Here is a 20,782-nt window from a genome sequence, read left to right on the forward strand (position 1 = left end):
AACCGAGCGCAAAAGCCGATAACACTGCCCCTCAGTCGAAGGACACAACCGAAATGACGCTCTTATCCACCACGCTATTCAAAATTCAAACCCAAACAGTTCGCAATTCCCCAAAAACCCCAGGGGCACATTCGCCAATCCAAATCCCAATAAAAATTAATAAATATATAAATTCTCCAGGGCCATAAGTTCAAATTTTGCGGATCGTTACAAAAAACTACGACGCTACAAAACAAAAAGAGAAGCCTGGCATATGTCCAAAGGCCTTACGCTCCTGCAAAACGCACTCTGCCGGCTTTAAAGTGCTTGCACCCTACGGCCTTGCGCTTTTGATCCCTTGTACCTTGCGCTTAAATTTCGGTTACAAAAATTTTACACGGGTGGTGCCACATTGCGGCGAGCGGACCTTGCTCTCTCTCTCCGGCTGCTGCTACAAAACGGAGCAGAAACCTCCAGATTTAGGGCTTTAGCAGGTCGGGTTCTGAGCTCTGAGTCCCGAATTAGAGATTTTCGGTGATTGGATCCATGGTCTTTGGCCCTGGTTGTGGTGCATTGTAGAGAGTGAAAGTGGAAGAGAGAGAAAGAGAGAGAGGGAATGGAAATGGAGGTTGAGCAAGTGTTTATAGCTCAAGAAGTTGACATTGACTATGAGTTCGACGCCGCTCGGTGCTTTAACTTCACCAGACAGGAAACTCCGGCGGAGGCTCGCCGAGCCGAGCTCTGGTTCGAGTCCGCCAAGAGCTACCCGCCGTCTCGTGAGCTTCTCTACCTTAGACGACACGTTTTCTTGAAATTTATATTTTTGAACAATTTCTTCTTAAATATTTTTGTGCGTTTGATTAAGTTGAGCTATAGTAAGCTCGGCTTTATCCATTTTTTTAAAAGCATTTACAAACCCTAGCATTCTTCTTTGCTAAAATTAAAAGAATGATTCTTTTCAATGTTGTATCTATATTCCGACAATTCCATTTGAAAGTGATTATTTTGGTGATATATTTACTCTATTTTTTTTTTTTTTTTGGTTTTCAAAATTGATTTTACTCTGTGATACATTACCTTATTCAAAACAGATATCTGTGGTTTAAGGAATTTTAGCAATGCATGAAGTTATATATTGGATAGAAGGGAAAAACTACCAAGCTTATGCCATTTTTGTCCGTTTCAGCTTTTGTGACAAGGTTAGTACTAGGAGCGGACATCTTCCGGGAAAATGTAAACGTCTCCCCAAAATCCAGAGCTGTGGAGAATACGAATGACGGCGAGTGTGATATGGGTGGGGGCGAAGAAGTATGTGCAATGGATGTAAATAACAGAGGTATTGATCAAACTTCTTGGTTTGTGCCTGGTGGAGAGGCAGGATTTAGAAAGCAAAGTCTTTTGAGCATCTTTATCTTGGTTTGAAGTCTAAATGTTGAAATGTAATGTGTCTATTTTCTAGATTGCGGAGGAATGAATAGAGGGATATTTGGAAATTTACAAAAAGTTCTAAATCAACCACATGGAACGGGTACAGGTGATCATTCTGGTACCTTTATGACTACTGTGTTCACTAATGGATTTCCCAAATGGTTTCCGAATAAATTAAGAGCATTATATAATGATTTAGCGAATACTTATATTTTTCAACTTACGTTATTCATGATTAATTTTACTGTACCTATTTTAAAATCTGAAGACTTTCAGCTGAAATTAAGCTTTACACAAATATTGAGTACGATGTTATCATGAACTATGATTAAGTTATTCCATGGGTCCAACATGATGTATCTTTTGTTTTTAGTGTTTTTTCTCCCTCTTTAATTTATATATTTGTTTTCCAGGAATGACATTCTACAATCACTTAGCCGGTGATAAGCTAAAAGGTAAAAGTAAATCTTCTGTAAAGCCATCTTTCCCCAGGAGCTCAACTTTGATGAAACCTACAGCAAGTCAGCTCGCTAAGCAAAATCTGAAACCTCAAATTGGCGGTTCCAGGTAATTCAGAATGTTCTGCATCTATGCATACCAGCATAGTTTTCATTAAGTTACTTTCTCACCCCAGATATTCTAGGTGGGGCTCTTATTTGTGAAAATGCTACTGGGGTTGTTAAGTTGGGCATTACTCTGTCCAATAAAGTATTTAATTCAATATGATAAATCCCTGCATTCTATGTCCTGTATACCCAAATGATTACCCTTACGTCCTATACTGACCGCATTCTGATGTTTTATTACGACACTGTTAGATTTCAGATGCTGCATTTTGAAAACAACGAGAAGAGCTTATGTAGTTCTTCTGGGGTTGAAAGTCAAGCTGCCAAGAGGCAAAAGCTAGATGGAGGTCATTTGTGTAAGGTATGTAAGTTTTACTAGTCTATCAGTAATTTGTATTGAGGATATTCCAAAAATTTATCGTCTTTCTATAGAACTTGGATCAGTATTCTTCCGTTACACACACTTGGACCAGTTCTTACTGCATGATGATTATGTTCTTTTGAATGTGTATTATTCTCATTTAAAATCTAAATAGTTATTTAAGTCAGGTGTGCTTTTGACTTACTGTAAATTCATATGTATCTAAAATTGGATAGAAAATTTACACTTGGTTTTTGAACTAGTGGTTCCTTTGAATTGAACATCATTCTTTTTTCTGCATTTCAGGTTACTGACACAAAGCAGCAAACTAATTTGGTTCACAAGGTGCCTAAAAAGGTATTCTACCTACTGCTTGGTGTTTGATTTTCCACCCAAAAAAAAAAAAGAAAAAAAAATTGTTTTTAGATTTGTCCAGTATTTGTTTGATAAGTAATGCCTAAAACTTCGCAAATTCTGAAATTTGTGATTTTCTTTACGAAATCATGCTTCTGATAAATCAACAGCTTTTGTTTGTGTGGCTAACTGTGACCCAAGCCTTGCCAAAATTACATCCAATAACACTAAAGGTTATGCCAAAAACTGTCCTTCCAAATTGAAACTTTCGATCAATTTACCTTTGTCAAAATGCAACTGCTACCTGTATTTCAGAACATTTTACATTGTTAGTGAAGTCTTTAATGTACTTCTGGGTGTCATAAGTCTTCCATATTTCTTACTTGTGATTTTGTTCTTAGATGGCTGAAGTGATACATAAAAGGGAACTGAAGATGGCCTATAGTGTTGTATAAAGATAATGTACTAAATAAGAGATCCGCCCAAGTTATCAGTAAAGTTTATAAAATTACAATATTTATGCTTTGGTATTTCAGGATGAAACTTTTGATAAAACCACTGCACATGCCAAGTTGAGACTTACTATTCCAAGAGAGCCGGACCTTGAAACAGCATCTAGGGCACATAGGATAAGGTGAGTTCATTCTATCAGGGCACAAAGCACATAGCTTTATTTACCAGTCTGCAGGGTAGTTATTATATGTTTATATTTCAGGCCTAAGAATGCATCAGTGCTAGAACAAGTGACATCAGCTCATCGAAAATTCAAAGCTCGTCCATTGAACCGAAAAGTTGGTACTTAAAGTTATTAAATTGGGATTTGAATAGTGTTTTCACTGTCATTCTTCCCTCAAGTTTCTGTTTCTAAACTACAGATTTTCGAGGCTCCTTCATTGCCACTCCCAACAAGGAGCACTCCAAAGTTGCCAGAATTTCAAGTGAGTGTTTGATATTTATAATTTGCTTGTTCTTAACATATTATTACTCTGCACCAGTGGCTTGGAAGATAATGACTTCTGTAGCTCAAACTGAAACGAAATAAAGAAAAAGGTTCTATATAAATAATTATGTTTTGGAGTTTTCTGGCTCAGAATCCCTTTGTTACGTTTCTTCTTAGGAATTTCACCTCAAGACAACGGAAAGGGCCATGCAAAATACATCTGCTGTTTCATCATCCTCACATCGTTTCAATGATCCTGAGAAGGTTAGCTGTTATTTTCATTAAGTAGTTTTCACTGTTATCTGAAGTCAAAGTGCTCCCTACTGTCAAATGTGAAACCTTTGCCCAATTTTTTTTAATGGAATCATGACTATTATTGTCCATTTTGCAGGGTTTGGACAAACCTAGTATTTCTACTGTTGCAGAAAATGGAAACAGAGAATCTAGAAGGTAATAACAGAAAAAATCTTTTAAACCAAAGTCAACATGAGAAAAAAGGAATGTCCAGTTTACATTTAGTCCACATGAGAAAAAGGAATGCTCAGTTTACATTTTCCAATGTTTTAGTATAACTGAAAAATAGTTCTTACTCTGGGTTTGATCTACTTTGATTAGACCAAGTACGGTGGATGGTCCCAAGCAGGATGGAAATGAAGTAATGCAAAAATTCAAAGCTCGTCCTCTTAATAAAAAGGTAATGTTTTACTGCTAATTTACTAGAAATTCATTCTAGCAGATACCAACTATGGGATTATTTCCTATCTTAGTGCAGATTTTATCTAGCAAAGGAGATATTGGTGTTTTCTGGAATAACAAGCGGGAAACCACTGTACCAATGGTAGCTCAAAGACGTTATCCTATTGCTTAGTGACGACATATTGTTTATATTTCCCAGTTGTCAACATCATCTAAGCTAACAGCATGTTTTTGTTTCATATAAAGGAATTTAATTTTCAGACAGAGAGGAAAAATCAGCAGTTTCCACCAACGGATCTCTTCAGTAAGGTGGATGGTGACAAGTTTTTGTAGTTCTTCTTTGTATCCCTTTTGTAGTAATTCTCTCTTATTGTTCCTATATTGTAACCATATTACCGTTTCCATAACTTTACATACCTGTAATTCTCATTTGTTCTTCGGTTGAATCCTAGCTGTCTTTGACATCTGAGCTCCAGCCAAAGAATGGATCACGGTTGAAAGTGTCTCAGCCTACATCTTTATCTACGAAGGTTATCCTTGTTCCCCTTTCATTAAACGTCAAACATATACTATTGATTAGATTTCACGTTCCTTAGTAACTATTGAGTTATTTGATTTTTTTTTTTTTTTTCGGCACAAGGACTCAAAAGAAAATAGATCGAATTTTTTCCAACCAGAACACAAGGTAAAGTACCTTATAGAACTGATTGTTAATATAATCTTCATTGCTTATTTATTTTTGGTCCTTATGAGTGCTTGAGATTCATTTAATTCCTTCTCTCATCTTCTATGCTTGTGGTCTCACATCCTCTTGTAGATAATGGTCAAAGAAAAACCTTCTCTGTTTGGTGCAAAGCAGGCTCAATTTGGGGGTGACAGGTGCACCACTGATGTTGATAACAAATCGAGGATGAGGTGTGCCAGCTGAATGATGGATAATTGATTCTATTCTCATTTCTCTATTTTTCTTATTCAAGTATTGTCCCTGAAATTGCAGCAGGAGTTTTGGAGTCCGTTGAAAGTGAAGGAGCACAAAGTTCTGAAATAGCTCCTACAGGGGCATCAGATTTGGTTATCTGCTGTCAAAATGAAAGACCAGTAAAAATATGTTTTCGGCCAATGATTGCACAACTCTTTGGAAAGATTATGAAGCCCTTCCTTCTGTTGTAAATGGAAAATCCACAATGGCTGCTGTTCTTTCAGATATATGTAAAACCAGCAACTTCTTTTGCATTTCTCCAATTGATTTCAGTTGAAATTGAATAAATATGTCGAAGGCCGGTGTTGTATAGCTGTTAAGGCCACCTCTTACTTACAACATTTTCTTTTAGTGGCACCCAGACACATGTAATTGTGATTAGTCAAAGAATATACACAATTTGCAGTTATGTGCTCAATAGGATGATATGTTGAAAAACAATTACAGAACTTCATATGTAATTTCCATTTAACTGCTGATCTCTCTCTCTCTCTATCTCTCTCTCTCTCTAGCCCTCTTCTTTCCCTCCATCAAAATCCTTGGTTATCAAATTGTGCTTGGTTAGAGCCTGCTTTGTCCAGCGCTTTATATCATAGGCTCTTTTGAAGGGTTTCTTCTCTTTGCCAAGTCTTCTCTTTGTTATGGCAATGGCAAGATCGTTTGGAAACAATGTGTGCCAAACAAAGGCATGAAGAAGCGTGCACATGAACAATACTGACACCATAGCAGATGACATGAGAGAAAGAGTAACTGCAAGGCCCTTGCTTCCAACTGACGGTACTTGTTCTGCATACTTGATGGTGGCTACTGAGAAAGTTGTCATTGGAAAGGTGTAAGACCACCAAGCCACTGAAAATCTACAAAAGGATGAGCTATTATTTAGATGAAATTATGTTTCAATGTCCAGTCATGATTAATAGTTTGATAACATGACATGTAAAACAAAGGAGTAGCTTACCTAAACCCTGTGAAGAAATTGATCCTTACGACCAGTGAAACATACAGAAACAATGCAATGAAGTAGCAGGTCCGCGACACCCCGTCAAACTCCCCGTAGATAGTTTCCCAAGCAATGCTTGCAGCTGACGGGGCTGCGATGAACATGGAATACACAGGGTGTAGCTCCTTAGGCAATGCTTCACTAGTAGGCAATCTCTGATACAAAGTCACAAAAAGCACAAGATAGTGTGCAAAGCCAACTGCCCACAAAAACTTGGCAGCCTCATCCCACCCAGCCTTGGCAGCCAAAATTGCCCCGACAAAATTCCCAACTACTGAGAGATGAGAAGATGGATTGGCAACCTTACAAAGCCTTCTCTTCCCACCTGAAAGCCACTGTCCATAGATCTTTAGCTCAAGAAGAAAATAGGGTGCCATGAAAGTGCACCAAATGAAAGGTTGAAGTTTTTCTGGGGCAATTGCAGGTGGTACACCAAGGGTTAAGAACATGCAGACAACCCAAGGAGCAAAGAAGAAGTTGACCCGAACCGGGTGGAAGTACTCTCTTTTCACTGCTTCAAAGTAGAAGATGCATTTGAGGATGTAGGTGAAGGAGACACAGAGCAGGACTGGCACAGCTAATAGCCAGAGGGCAACGTTTATGAAGGGTGAGATATTGAGAAACTTGGTGGCTGGGCTGGTGGCTAGGGCATGCCATAACACAGCTTGGCTGCTAAGGCCAAGACAAATACCAAAGCATCCAATTGGAAATCTGAGGAGAAAGGGCCATTTCTCATCTTTTGGGAGGAGAATATCCTCATCATCCTGCAAACCATATAGTAACTCATAAATTAATTAGTTAAGATAAATCTGGTAAATAATATAGTGATCAATATACATATACTGATATTGTTCTCTTCCTGGATAATTTGATATGATATGTTGTCACAGTGTTAATTTGAGTCATTGAAGAGGCTGATTCTGATTTAAATGTATGATGTTAGATTGACAATTTGGCAACATAATGAGTTGGATATCTAAAAAATGACTGAAAGTGATTTCGAATCACTTCTATCAAATGAGTAAAGTTATATTAACATATGAAATGTTGGAACAATTAGTTCAACACTAGACATTGGAAGCTGCTTTGATCAGTGTGTTACCTTGACTTGGTCAAGTTCAGGTCCTCTAAGCGCAGCGAAGTATCTCCCAGCAGGAACACTGTGATTAACAGATTCATCAAGTCCTCCTCCATTGCCATCAGTGGTCCTCTGAGACTCCATCTGATCTCTTTCCTTCTTCGATGGCAACACAGAGTTCTGCTTACTCAGTGTTGATGATTTGGTCTTGAAAATACTGAAGTCTCCTTTCCTTCCTTCCATGCCAAGCCTGCTACTCGAATCGAAGCCTCCGAAACTTCTTCCACTCCTGGGCAGATTAACCCTCTTCTCAAATTTAGCCTTGGACTCTTTTTTAAGCACTGAAAATCCAGTCTCCAGTGAAACTTGCCTATTTAAACTCCCATCACTTCTCTTCAACTCTCTATTGATTTTAATGGTTCTGCTAAATGGGTTCTCTCTGCTAATACTCCCTTGTTCTGCTTCTTCTTCTTCTTCTTCGTCTTCTTCTGGCAAGACTTCATGGATATCAATAAAATGAGAGTTGGGGAAACTTGGAGAAGGTGGTCTTTGATCCATTTTGCTTCTGCTGATGCTAGAGTGAAACTAAGAATTAGTTCTTGGACTAGTTTTCATGTTAAGTCTCATATGTTGTTTATATTTGATATTTTGTTGGAAGCTTGTTCCTTGTGTACTTTTTTAGGTGTCTTCACAAAAAGTGGGAAAAATTAGAAGGTACGTGGGTTCTGCTTGTGGTGGGCTTGGACGATGAAATGGGAGCCAATACTTTTCTTGAGAAAAAAGTGGGTTTTTGGAGGGACATCCTGTGAGGGAAAATCAAATGATTTTGGTGGCTTAAGATTTTAATTTGATTATGACGTAGAGAGCAATAGCTAGGAGTCAATGACATGAAAGGAAGGATAAAAGCTTTGAATATTCTGTGGCTTAAGATCTCAAAAAAATTGTTTGGTCTTTTTCAGGCCCAAACAATGTCATTTCAGGCCCAATTTCAAAATAGACAAAATGTGAAAACTTTGTTTTTTTTTAATTTTTTAATTTTTGAGTATATGCGATAGTCTAAACTACATAAAGAGGGATTAATGCGAAAACATTTTAAAACTCAAATGATGGATGCATTGATCAAATTTTTGGATGAATTTTGGAAGCACTAATATCAGACCATGCAATAACAAAATGGTGCCAATCATTTTAGGCCTCTAATAGAATAATGAAAATTTTCCATGAAAATTGATTGATGGAATGGAAGAAGGTCCTCATACGCGGCAGAGGCAGGCCTCTGAGAAATTTTTTATTTTTTATTATTAAAAAAACCCAATTTGGAATACATAGCTCAAACAAAATTAATCTTCTAGTAGTCATACGTTACTTACCAATTAATATTATAATTACATTGTAATTTTAACTATACAATCTTTTAATGCCATTCGGCAGTGGCAGTGCCGTCCCTAGCCAGACCAAATCTTATATAAATTGGCAGCATTTGAACTCATTTTGACAACCAAATCAACTGAGCTCATCTTCTCGAAACAACCAAGGTTCATAGAAATTCCGAAGCCAACACTCAAAACCAGTTGAAATGGCCTATAATTCCCAGCTCTTCATTATCCTTGCCACTCTGGCACTAGTTTCCCCTTGTATTTTGGCTACTGAATTCATTGTTGGTGATGACAAAGGCTGGACCATCAACTTTGACTACCAAGCTTGGGCTCAGGGAAAGCAGTTCTATGTTGGTGACAAACTTGGTAATTACATTATGAAGAACTCCACAAACTTGCAGTTTATTTATTTACCTTTTTTTTTTTATTATTACCTTTTTAATATTTTACTTTAAATTAATCTAAGTTACGGGGAGGGGGATTCGAATTCAGATGCAGAGTGAGGAGCACATTTGCTCTAACCAACTTGGCTAAGTCTATATCCGTTTTTTTTGGGTATTTAATCGTTGGTCGGGGAACTAATTCAAGACATTGTGATTTGGTTTTGGTGCAGTTTTTAACTATCCAAAAGGAGCTCACAATGTGTTCAAAGTGAATGGGACTGGTTTCCAACAATGTGCAGCTCCATTAGACTCTGTGCCATTAACAAGTGGAAATGACGTGATCAGCCTTGCAACCCCAGGGAGAAAATGGTACATTTGTGGTGTTGCCAAGCATTGTGCAGTGGGGAACCAGAAGCTTCTGATAACTGTGCTGCCATCTTCTTTTGCCCCTAGCCCAAGTCTCACTGCCTCAAGCCCTAACACCTCAATCCCCTACACCTCTGCAGCAAGTGCAAGTCTTGGAATAAAATATGGGTGGATGATGGCTGTTGTTGGCATTCTTGGGTTGCTCATGGCTTAATATTTGGACTAAGGTCTCATCATTGATTCTGTGTATTTGATTAATTCTTTACTGAAATAATAAGTGTACGTTCTGAAATGGATTTGTGACACTTCCACTATTTATACGAATGATTTATCACATTTGGATCTTAAAGAAATATTCAACAAGGCAGTTTTCTTATTAATTTTGACCAACATATAGCTTTATACCGTTAGATATACATTGCATAATTTCATTGAACATGCAGAATATACATGGATGTTACCAACTTGACTTTGCTTGCACTTGACTCCATGATTTTCATGATGCAGTGCTTGTGGCATCCTACACAATTCTTTTTTGTGACATAAATTATATCAAGGCTAATTATACTGCTGCCCCTAAAGTAAAATCACACATTACCTTTAGAAAGTGACAATAATCCACCTTACCTATGTTTAATATTAATCGAGAGTTACTAAAAGAGGGGGTTGTATTGCTTGAACGTGGAGAAATTATTGTATGATATTAGAATATGGCCACATGGTATAACGATGTTGGCGAGAGGCTTATCATGTGAGAGGATCCATGACAAAGAAGAAGAATCAAATGGTTGTGGTACTTTTACCCAAAAAAAAAGGTATGGTGGTGGCACCCTTCATTCATCATCTTTGTTTTTGAATTTTAGTGATTCACACTTTTTTACATAAGCGATATTAGAGAGGGGGAATTCGAATACAGGACATCGAGTGCAAGGATAACTGCTCTTAACCACTTAAGCTACAAGCCCCTTACTTAGTAATTCACAATTTAAGTATGACACTTATGTCATGGCAAAGAGCCAACATGTACCAACTAATAAAGGACAGTGTGTATCCCGTGACCACAATGAGTTGGTTACAGATAACCACATATCACATCACTTTTTTACTATTTATGTCTTTTTTAAGTAGTGTTTTAAATTTTGGCCTAACTAACTAACCTAATAATTTTGGCTACACTCCTGCACAAAAAGCAACAAAATCAAAACCAAATCTAGAAGACACTACAACCAACCCGAACATCGAGTTTGGTGCTCTTATAATGCTGTCTTGTTGAAGGGATGTTCTCTACTGTTTCGATCAAATTGAGGTGTTAATTACAATTCAAGTTAATTTTCTTCCAACAAATATTTGAAGTGTTTTCCATTTAATTGCAGTGTGCAGGGGTGAAATCACAAGAGAGAATGAGGGACAAAATAAGGCGATTAATCAGATAATCATACATAATTGTCGAAATTGTGATTTGTAATATAAAGTTTGAGAACTCATGGTTTTTCACATTTGATAAAATTCTAGTGAATTTATACAACTTATAGCGATAGACGTTATCACAAGCTAGACTACAGAATATAAGCTAGTTGGCTTGATGGGGTTACATTAAAAGAAAGCAAAGGTAAGCTATGAACTATTGTTTTTCGAAAAAGGAAAAAATAAAATCTTTAGGCACTCTGTCCTCCCTTGCCCTTGCCCATGGCAATGCCTTCCTCTTTAATAACATACTTACGCCAATATGGATGATTCTCCCACACAGTGTGCATTTCTTCAATTGGAACTCCTTTCGTTTCGGGCAACAATTTGTAGATGAAAATGCTCATCACCACTACACAGACAGAGAAGAAGAAGAACAAGCCAAACTTCAGGTGGCAGAGCATGGCTGTGAAGACTTGGGCTATGGCAAAGGTGAAAATCATGTTGACGGAGACATTGATAGCCTGAGCAGCAGACCTTACTTCAAGTGGGAAAATTTCACTGGGCACCAACCATCCTAGAGGCCCCCAAGACCAAGCAAATCCAGCCACGTAAACACAGATTAAGACCACCAAGGGAACTGCAAACCCTAGTGTCAACTTTCCAGGGTTGCCGCTGACCCCAAATTTAACAGCCATAGCAATTCCAACACCCACCTAAAAATGCCAACAAAAGAAGGAAAAAAACATTAAATTCAGGTTCTTTTTTGTTTATTTAAAATTTATGAAATCTAAGGAAGTAAAACATATAAATAGAAGAAAACAAAACAAAACAGGGAAAGAAAAAAGAAACTTGAATTATACCTGCATGAGGAGCATTTGGCAACCACCCTGTAAGAAAAGCTTCCTCCTTCCAACCTTATCAACAGTGAGAATTGAGACAAATGTAGCTAAAGCATTAACGAGATTGGTGATGACAGCTGACATGAGAGAAGCACTGCTTCCAAATCCCATTGTTTTGAACAAGACAGGAGCATAAAACGTGATCACGTTCATGCCAGTAAGTTGCTGGAAGGCGGGGATGCCGATTGCGAACACAAGCTGGGGTCTATATTTCCTGCTCAACAAGCTAACCCATGGGTGTTTTACCAACTTGGATGCTTCACTGGCCGCAACTAGATCATTAAACTCCTCATCAACATTAGGAACTCCTCTGAGCTTAAGAAGCTGAGCTTTGGCTTCCTCATGCTTCCCACGCTCGACCAAGGAGTTTGGTGTGTCAGGTAAAAACAATGCTCCAACTATGATTATAATGGCAGGGACTGCAGCACCTCCCAAACTCAAACGCCATCCCCCACCGCCTTTGATCTCGGCAAAGAAATAGTTAAGCACACCAGCAGCAAGGATTCCAATTGTGATCGACAATTGGAACATCATGTTGAGAGCACCACGGTATTTAGATGGGGCTGTTTCAGAGACATAGATCGGCACAGACTGCGCAAAAAGAAATTAGAAAAACGAATTAGGGTTTGTAAAAAGTACACGAAATAACAAACTGGGAGTGCGAATAACCTAAAATATTCATAAAGTATAATCTATGTATCAAAAATTAAATTCATAATCATGGGTACCTGATTGGCACATCCAATACCAAAACCAAGAAATAGACGACCAACATAAAGCATCCAAACAGCATTAGCAAAAGCATTGACCAAGGCACCAGCCAAGAAAAGAACTCCACCCAAGATCATTGTAAGCCTGCGACCACACACTCTGGTTATAGTTGATGCAAAAACGCATGCAACCAGAGCAGCCAAATATAGCGAAGATGTGAAAAGTGTAAGTGTCTGGCTATCGAATTTGCAGTACTGATCGTCGGAAGGCTTGATCGAAGACTCTTTCTGGTAAACCGCTGGAAAGAACTGTTTCAAGAAAGAGTCCATGGATGTGACACCGCCTGCATAATCACCAAATCAAATTCGATGTCATGTATATTCTTATAAGTGCATGGTAATTCTAGAAATTAAAGGATGCATACATACATAAAATAAAACTGGGTTGTGCAAAAACAAAATGTTACATACCTGAAACTCCAAGGTCGTACCCAAAAATCAGACCACCGGTAGCCGCAACAATACATGTTATAAGAACCCTAGCTGTGAGTTTACCAGGGTATTGTTTTACACCACTCGATGGAGCTATACCGCCCCCAGCCATTGTTACCTTCTTCTAACTTTCTCTCTCTTTCACTCAAAAATCAATCTAAGAAAGCTAAGAAAATTACTTGAAGCAACAAAAATTGAACCAGAGAAAACAACTTGGAAGGATCGATGGAATTAAGCGTACAAAATTAGGTGGGTTTGATGAAGTATTTATAGTTCAAAACGTCCTGTGTCTAGCAGGATTACTAGTACTAGTTAGATAATGAGAGTCTATCAACTTAATCTTATCCGCATTTGTAAACCTAATTAAAATCCTAACTGATTTTGATATCCGGATCAAGTAGTTTAACTTAAATTGGATTTTGGGTTTTTGTTTAAACATAATAAGATTATATCTGTTGTAAACCCTTCCCAATCCAAACAGTAAAATCATGAAAGGAGTTGGACACTCATCCTCAATTTCCTTAACTTAGGTCTTTTTATTTTCTTTTATTTTCTTTTTTGAAGACAACGACATAACATTTTCAACTCAAAGAAGAACAATCCTAAAAACTGAAACTGTCATTAAATTATTAAATTACGTATCTTAAATTCCACGCGCAGCATTTTAGTCATTTTATTATTAAATTATTTATTTTTTCCTAGTATATGGTTTATCTTTTAGGGGTAATATAGACTTTTCGCCGGGCAATGGTGAAAGCCGTTGTCAAAGTGGAAACCCAGTTCAAATTAGCTGAGGATCACCTTAGGCAATCCGTGGAAACTCACACAGAGAACTAAGATTTCCTATTTGTAATATTTATAAAAAATGGTCATGAAAAATAATCGATGGAAATTATTTTGACTAGGTGTTGATGGTTGTGAAGGGTATGTGCCATTTTGACGCGTCAAGAAATTTCTAATGGCGAGAGTCAGTCGTATACTTTGTTAGTGTTTTTAACTCTAGCTGAAACCATTTCTTGCCATTCGGCAGGCTCAGTGATTCAGTGCCGACCCATGGCCAGACTTGGAACTATTCTCCAAACAAGACTCTTGGTTTTTTTTTATTTTTTGTCAAGTGAAACCACCCCTATAAATTGGAAGCATTTCAACTTATTTTTACAAGCAAATCCATTGATCTCATCATCTGTAAAAGAAACAATCCACAGAAACTAAAAACCGACTCAACCCAATCAATACTGCTAGTTATAATGGCCTCTTCCCAGCTCTTCATTATCCTTTCCGTTCTAGCAATTTTTGTTCCTTCAACTTTGGCAACAGATTATGTTGTTGGTGACGACAAAGGTTGGACGATTAATTTCGATTACCAAGCTTGGGCTCAGGGAAAGTTGTTCTATGTTGGTGACAATCTTGGTAATTTAAATTCTCATTCCCAAACCCAACATTTTCTTTTCCGTTATTATTATTATTATTGGTATGATAACGAAACTCAAGATTTTTTTTTTTTTTTTTGTGATTTGGTGTTGATGCAGTTTTTAACTATCCAAAAGGAGCCCACACTGTGCTCAAAGTGAACGGCACTGGATTTCAACAATGTGCAGCTCCATTAGACAGTGTGCCATTAACAAGTGGAAAAGATGTGATCAACCTTGCAACCCCAGGGAGAAAATGGTACATTTGTGGTGTTGGCCAGCACTGTGAAGTGGGGAACCAAAAGCTTGTTATAACTGTTCTGCCATCTTCATCTTCATCTGCCCCAAGCTCAAGCCCTAGCTCATGGCCTAGTGCCACAGCTGGGCCAGGCCCCAGTACATCTTCAGCAACTACAAGTGTTGGAACAAGATTTGCTTTGATGATGGTTACTATTGCCTTTGGGATGCTCATGGCTTAGTATTCTTTTGTTGAGTATTTGATTGATTCTTTTGTTTTATTAAGTGTGACGTCTCAAATCCGTATGTAATACCAGAAACATTTATATGAATTATTCATCCACATGATTGGTAATTTTGACTGAGTGTGAATTCAAAGCAATTTTCATACGAAAACAATCGAAAGAGACAAAAATACCTCCCTCGCATGATCATTTTGTTTATTTAGCCTCGATTGACAATTTTTAAATTAGAAGAACACCATTTGCAAAGTTGAAATCATATAAGATATCAAAGTGCATGAAAAGATTGTCCAAACTATGATGACCAAAATCATCAATTCGACCTTATGCTTTTTAGCTTTCAATACTCTATTTCCTTTAACCATTTGAGCTTGTAGGATTTGTAGAAGTATTTGGTGCAGCTCGCGGTATACGAGCTTTTCTTTCGCTTACTCCTTTGAGTTGGTAGTATCTGTGCCTTATTTATACCTATAGGGATCAACACAATCATTAGATGTTAATAAAAAGTTTTTGAGGTTAAAAGATATTCAAAGTCGTTAAATTTTTTACTTTAGAGCACCGAACTAGGCAGACATGAATATTATTTGCATACAAACCATTATGAAACCCTATTAGTTACTTGTGTGGTTCTTTCTCAATCTAAGCCTTTTATTATAAATTCAATATTATTTTGTATTTTTGAGTTTTACCATTAAATCCTGAACGCAGTGGAACTTCAAGTAAAAAGGGTGCAAATTTAAGATAGCTAAGAGATCCGTACGAAAGATGGAGTACGTAATGAAAGATATAATATTGTGCATTTTTTATTGGCATTTTATTATTTTAATGCTAACACTTTTTCTGAAAGAAAGATGATAGGATTTATTGAAGGATTATGACGATTTACAATCGACTAAAAGAGTTTATGAGATTAAATCTAGAGTCTCCTCAAACCAGAATATGCATTAAATAAAGCCAACTTAGCGAAAGGATAAGCCACAACATTAATTGTGCCACAAATATCTTTGCAAGAAAAACTTGTATGAAGCGAGGATAGCATTGTTTTGCTATTCCCTGTCAATCATAGAATGTCATGTGAAAAAGTTATCACGCGTGTCATGCCGTGATTGACCGGGATAGCAAAATAATGCTATCTCCATTTCATATAAGTGTTTCTCTGCACTACTCAAACCAAGCCACAACAATGAAGAAACTTAATTAGAAACAACCATAATAAGGCAAATAAATGAAACAAATTTTCTTTTGGAGTGGAGAAGGCAGATAGGCCACCAGTAACTTCATAGAACTTGGTGATACAAAAGAAAAGAGCCTGTTCTGTTAAGTGTTTTTTAATAGCTCCAACAAAACATTATTATTCTAGTTGTATTAAATCAATCTAGCGATTTTCGTGCCATTCGGCAGAGTCAATGCCGACCCTGGCCAGATTCTATACTTCTGTGGCTTATACTTGACAAAACACCAGACTCCATAAATGGCAGCATTTCAACTTCTTTTGGCAAACAAATCAAGTGAGCTCCTCATCTCAAAAACAACCAAATTCTTTCCCCACACAAGAAAAAGAAAAAGAAAAACCAAATTCTTAGAGGAAACTACCTAGTTGCAATGGCCTCTTCCAATCTCTACAGTATCCTAGCCATTCTAGCAATATTTGCCCCTTCAATTTTGGCAACAGATTATGTCGTTGGTGACGATAAAGGTTGGACGATTAATTTCGATTACCAAGCTTGGGCTCAAGGAAAGTTGTTCTATGTAGGCGACAATCTTGGTAATTAAATTATGCAACTCTTCATTCTAAAACTTGTAATATCTTTTTTCTTCTTTTAATTGTTGGTTTGGGAACTAATTCAAAGATTCTTGTGATTTGGTTTTGTGCAGCTTTTAATTATCCAAAAGGAGCCCACACTGTGCTGAAAGTGAATGGGACTGGCTTTCAGCAATGTGCAGCTCCATTAGACAGTGTGCCATTAACAAGTGGAAAAGATGTGATCAACCTCGCGACCCCAGGGAGAAAATGGTACATTTGTGGTGTAGGCCAGCATTGTGAATTGGGGAACCAAAAGCTTGTTATAACTGTGCTGCCATCTTCATCTTCATCTGCTCCAAGCTCAAGCCCAAGCTCATGGCCTAGCGCCATGGCTGGGCCAGGTCCCAGTACATCTGCAGCAACAACTGTTGGAACAAGATTTGCTTTGATAATGCTTCTTACTATTGGCTTTCTTTGGATGCTCATGGCTTGATATTTGATTGTACATTCTTTTGTTGTTGAGTATTTGATTCATTCTTTATTGTTATTGAGCGTGAGGTTTCAAATCAGTTTGTGATGCCATAAACATTTTTATTATTCATCCACATCGATTGTAATTTGAATCTTAATGAAATCATAGCACATATTTCGTGTGAAATCAAACAACATCAACAAAAGTGGATGAAAAGATAGTCCAAAATTCCTTCAATCCTTTGAGCTGGTAAGATTTGTAAAGGGGCGACATCAAATATGGAGTCTTTCTAAACCGGACTACATCATAAAGCAAATAAAGCCAATTTGACCATAAGATCGATAAGACACAACATCTACATTATATTACTCAAACCAAGCCTCTCCTTACTTTCCCACATATCAAAAGAGCTACTTGACACCTTTTTTGGGTCCGATGTGCATTGTATTTCATCAATTAGAACTGTTAATGTATTTCAACAATATGAATTGTCCATTTTTTAGTTATTCACTCAAAGATCATCTATGCAAACAATCATAAGAATCCAAAATTATTCAACCATGCACTTAGTGGTTATTATTTTAGTGTTCTAAGGGCCCGTTTGGTTCAAGATTTAGGAGCTTGAAAACGGGTTTCAAATTGCATTCACATCTTATTATTTTAAAACACCACTTTTGATCCTTAAAAAAACTCTTCAAATTAATAACTTTTAATAATAAAAAAATCAAGGGTATTATTGAAAAATCGAACAACATTTCATTCATAATATTGCACAAACTAAACATGGAAATGGGAGAAAATGACAGTTCATATAGTCCTCATTTCCTAGCATTCCCAAATATGGGAATGAGCATCCCTCATTCTCATCTTGTGGGATTAGACATAAAAAGTTTATCCCTAAGAAGTTCAATTCACGGACCAAAGAAAATAGATGGTTCATAGGCATTAGCGTTTGATATAATTATCCAATTAAGAAAGTTTTTGTATTTTGTATTTATTTTTTTATGTAAAAGATATTTAGATGGAAAGATTCGATCACAGAACCTCAAGTGCAGTGATAACTACTTGTACTTGAGGTACAAACTCCTTGCATCCAATTAAGACAGTTAGACAAGACCATATATGACAAGATAATAATTGATGCTGTGGAAAGATACCACCTTACACGCGTTAAGAAATTTTCTTACGGAGTGGGGAGGTAGGCAGGCCACCAGTAACTTCATAGAACTTGGTCATACAAAATAAAAGAGCCTGACTGTAAAGTGATTTTGACTAGCTCCAACAAAATATTACTATTCTAATAAAATCTAAGCTCAACCCAAATACTTTCGTGCCATTAGGCAGAGTTAGTGCCGTCCTTGGCCAGTGGCCAGATCAGACCTTATAAATTGGCAGCATTTCATCTTATTTTGGCAAGCAAATCAATTGAGCTCCTCCTCATCTCAAAACAACCACATTCATTCTACCCTAAAAAAGAAAAGGAAAAATAACCAAATTCATATAAGAAAAAGAAAAGAAACTACCTACTCCCATATCAATGGCCTCTTCCAATCTCTACATCATCCTTGCTCTAGCAGTTTTTGCCCCTTAGTTTTGGCATGTCGTTTTTGCCCCTTGGGCTCAGTTCTTTTGGTGACAACTTGGTAATTTAAGCCAAACTTAGCTTTTTTTAATAAAATTGTTTGTATGAGAACGAACTCAATATTTTCTTATGTGATTTGGTTTTATGCAGTTTTTAACTATCCAAAAGGAGCCCACACTGTTCTCAAAGTGAACGGCACTGGATTTCAACAATGTGCAGCTCCATTAGACAGTGTGCCATTAACAAGTGGAAAAGATGTGATCAACCTTGCAACCCCAGGGAGAAAATGGTACATTTGTGGTGTTGCCCAGCACTGTGAATTGGGAAACCAAAAGCTTCTTATAACTGTGCTGCCATCTTCATCTCCATCTGCTCCAAGTCCAAGCCATAGCTCATGGCCTAGTGCCACAGCTGGGCCAGGCCCCAGTGCATCTGCAGCAACTGCAACTGTTGGGACAAGATTTGCTTTGATGATGCTTCTTACTATTGGCTTTCTTGGGATGCTCATGGCTTGATGTTTTGGATCAGTATTTAATTAATTAATTACTTATTTTCCTGTTATTAGGTGTGAGTTTTAAGTTTTAACAGGTTATGTGATACTATTGTAAACAATATTATATATATGGATTATTCTTCCATAATATTTATAATTTGAATCTTGGCAAATTACTAGCACATATCAAAATTCACTCTCTAATCAAATCAGATAACTAGTCATGTGATAATAGAAAGACTCACATAATTGTATAAGATCAGTGACACCTAAAAATCTTCTTGACTCGTAAGAATTCAGTTTAAGCTCCATCACAAGTTGCAACAATATCTTTCCTTGCCAAATATATGTTGTGTGGCTGTGTGGCTAAAGAATGCTTTATTTGCCAGCATGAACTTGGGATGGCGGAATCCTTGAAATTTAAAGCATAAAAGTGCCCTTGAAGTCCAACCATTTGCCATTTGGCAATTAAAACTACCATAATTTGCTCCACAAGAAATACAAATTATTGGGCAAGTTTGGGCCCCTCATTTAAAACTCAATGACAAATATGAATGTAATTTTTTTATTATTTGTATAATAGTATAGAAAAAATAAGAACATATGATACATATGATAAAATGTTTTTTTTAAGTTGCGACAATAGAAATATCCAACCAATCAAGTTTCAATTTGTCATAAGTTTTTTTTTCTTTGTTGATCTGAATGATGATACACTGGTAAATATTTTAGTATTTAATGTCCCTAATGTTCAAGGATCAACAATTCATTCATGTTTTATGAGTATCTGTTACAAAATTAATTTACTTTATAAAGACGAGAAATTTATTCAAGTAAATAAATTGTATACATAATCTCTTCAAACTATTGGGAAAAAATTATCACTAAGGATTTTTTTTTTTTTTTAATGTTAAATTTTGAGAGTGGAGGCTCATTTTTTGTTTTCACTTCGGGTCTTAAAAAACTCAGAACCGGTCCTATAAGCAAACCGTCATACTATAATGTGTAAACTTGGCCGCCAGACCATGCAAATTGGTAAAGAAAAGTACAAACATTCTACCAATTCTTGCCCCTTCGATTTTTGCAAGCGATTGTATAGTTGGTCAGGACAAAGGTTGGACTTTTAACTTTGATTACTAAGCTTGGGCTCGAAGCAATCTGTTTCATGTTGGTGACAAACTTGGTAAATCAAGTACCAAAACATATATATATATATATATATATATATATATATACACTGTGAGTGTTTGGAAACTAATTCATGATTTTTCGATTTGGTTTATATATGCAGTTTTAAATTATCCAGGAGGAGTCCACAATGTGGTCAAAGTGAGTAGGATTGGCTTCCATCAATGTGCAGTTCCATTAGGCAGTGAGCCATTAACAAGTCAAAAGGATGTGATCAAGCTTGCAACCCCAGGGAGAAAATAGTACATGGTGTTGCCATGCATTGTGCAGTTGGTGGCCAGAAGCTTGCTATAACTGTGCTTCCATCATCATTTGCTTCTAGCCCAAGCTCCACTGGGAATACACATACTAGAAGTTTTTGAGCAAAATAAGGGTGTGGATGAAGATTAATATTATTGGGA

General features: G+C 37.0%; 5 protein-coding genes across 6 annotated transcripts; 3 read left to right on the forward strand and 2 right to left on the reverse strand.

The window, feature by feature from the left end:
• Positions 1-250: 250 nt before the first annotated feature.
• Positions 251-5,752, forward strand: LOC117629290 (protein TPX2-like). Of its 2 annotated transcripts, none has more exons than XM_034361832.1 (18): positions 251-755; positions 1,166-1,315; positions 1,439-1,513; positions 1,821-1,974; positions 2,226-2,334; positions 2,641-2,691; positions 3,225-3,322; positions 3,404-3,479; positions 3,564-3,626; positions 3,806-3,892; positions 4,020-4,078; positions 4,244-4,322; positions 4,401-4,466; positions 4,571-4,633; positions 4,777-4,854; positions 4,965-5,009; positions 5,142-5,239; positions 5,325-5,752. In XM_034361832.1, the coding sequence occupies exons 1-18, from the start codon at positions 596-598 to the stop codon at positions 5,341-5,343; spliced, it is 1,530 nt and encodes a 509-aa protein (XP_034217723.1). In that variant the 5' UTR covers positions 251-595; the 3' UTR covers positions 5,344-5,752. The 2 variants fall into 2 exon arrangements, with proteins under 2 accessions (XP_034217723.1, XP_034217722.1); XM_034361831.1 differs by having other exon boundaries at positions 253-755; positions 5,322-5,721.
• A 32-nt stretch (positions 5,753-5,784) lies between these two features.
• On the reverse strand, positions 5,785-7,939 carry LOC117629289 (guard cell S-type anion channel SLAC1). Its single transcript, XM_034361830.1, has 3 exons — positions 7,406-7,939; positions 6,262-7,067; positions 5,785-6,160 (listed from the first exon to the last, which is right to left on the reverse strand). Exons 1-3 carry the CDS (start codon positions 7,937-7,939, stop codon positions 5,812-5,814), a joined length of 1,689 nt encoding a protein of 562 aa, XP_034217721.1. The 3' UTR covers positions 5,785-5,811.
• Positions 7,940-8,957: 1,018 nt separating this feature from the next.
• Positions 8,958-9,720, forward strand: LOC117628960 (mavicyanin-like). Its single transcript, XM_034361499.1, has 2 exons — positions 8,958-9,123; positions 9,371-9,720. The coding sequence occupies exons 1-2, from the start codon at positions 8,958-8,960 to the stop codon at positions 9,718-9,720; spliced, it is 516 nt and encodes a 171-aa protein (XP_034217390.1).
• Positions 9,721-11,161: 1,441 nt separating this feature from the next.
• LOC117628961 (sugar carrier protein C-like) lies at positions 11,162-13,126 on the reverse strand. The gene is made up of 4 exons (XM_034361500.1): positions 12,994-13,126; positions 12,541-12,866; positions 11,774-12,403; positions 11,162-11,626 (listed from the first exon to the last, which is right to left on the reverse strand). The coding sequence occupies exons 1-4, from the start codon at positions 13,124-13,126 to the stop codon at positions 11,162-11,164; spliced, it is 1,554 nt and encodes a 517-aa protein (XP_034217391.1).
• A 1,135-nt stretch (positions 13,127-14,261) lies between these two features.
• Positions 14,262-19,273, forward strand: LOC117628962 (mavicyanin-like). Its single transcript, XM_034361502.1, has 2 exons — positions 14,262-14,424; positions 18,851-19,273. Exons 1-2 carry the CDS (start codon positions 14,262-14,264, stop codon positions 19,213-19,215), a joined length of 528 nt encoding a protein of 175 aa, XP_034217393.1. The 3' UTR covers positions 19,216-19,273.
• Positions 19,274-20,782: the final 1,509 nt, after the last annotated feature.

This window comes from Prunus dulcis, chromosome 5 (genome assembly GCF_902201215.1).
Source record: "Prunus dulcis chromosome 5, ALMONDv2, whole genome shotgun sequence".
Lineage (NCBI taxonomy): Eukaryota > Viridiplantae > Streptophyta > Magnoliopsida > Rosales > Rosaceae > Prunus > Prunus dulcis.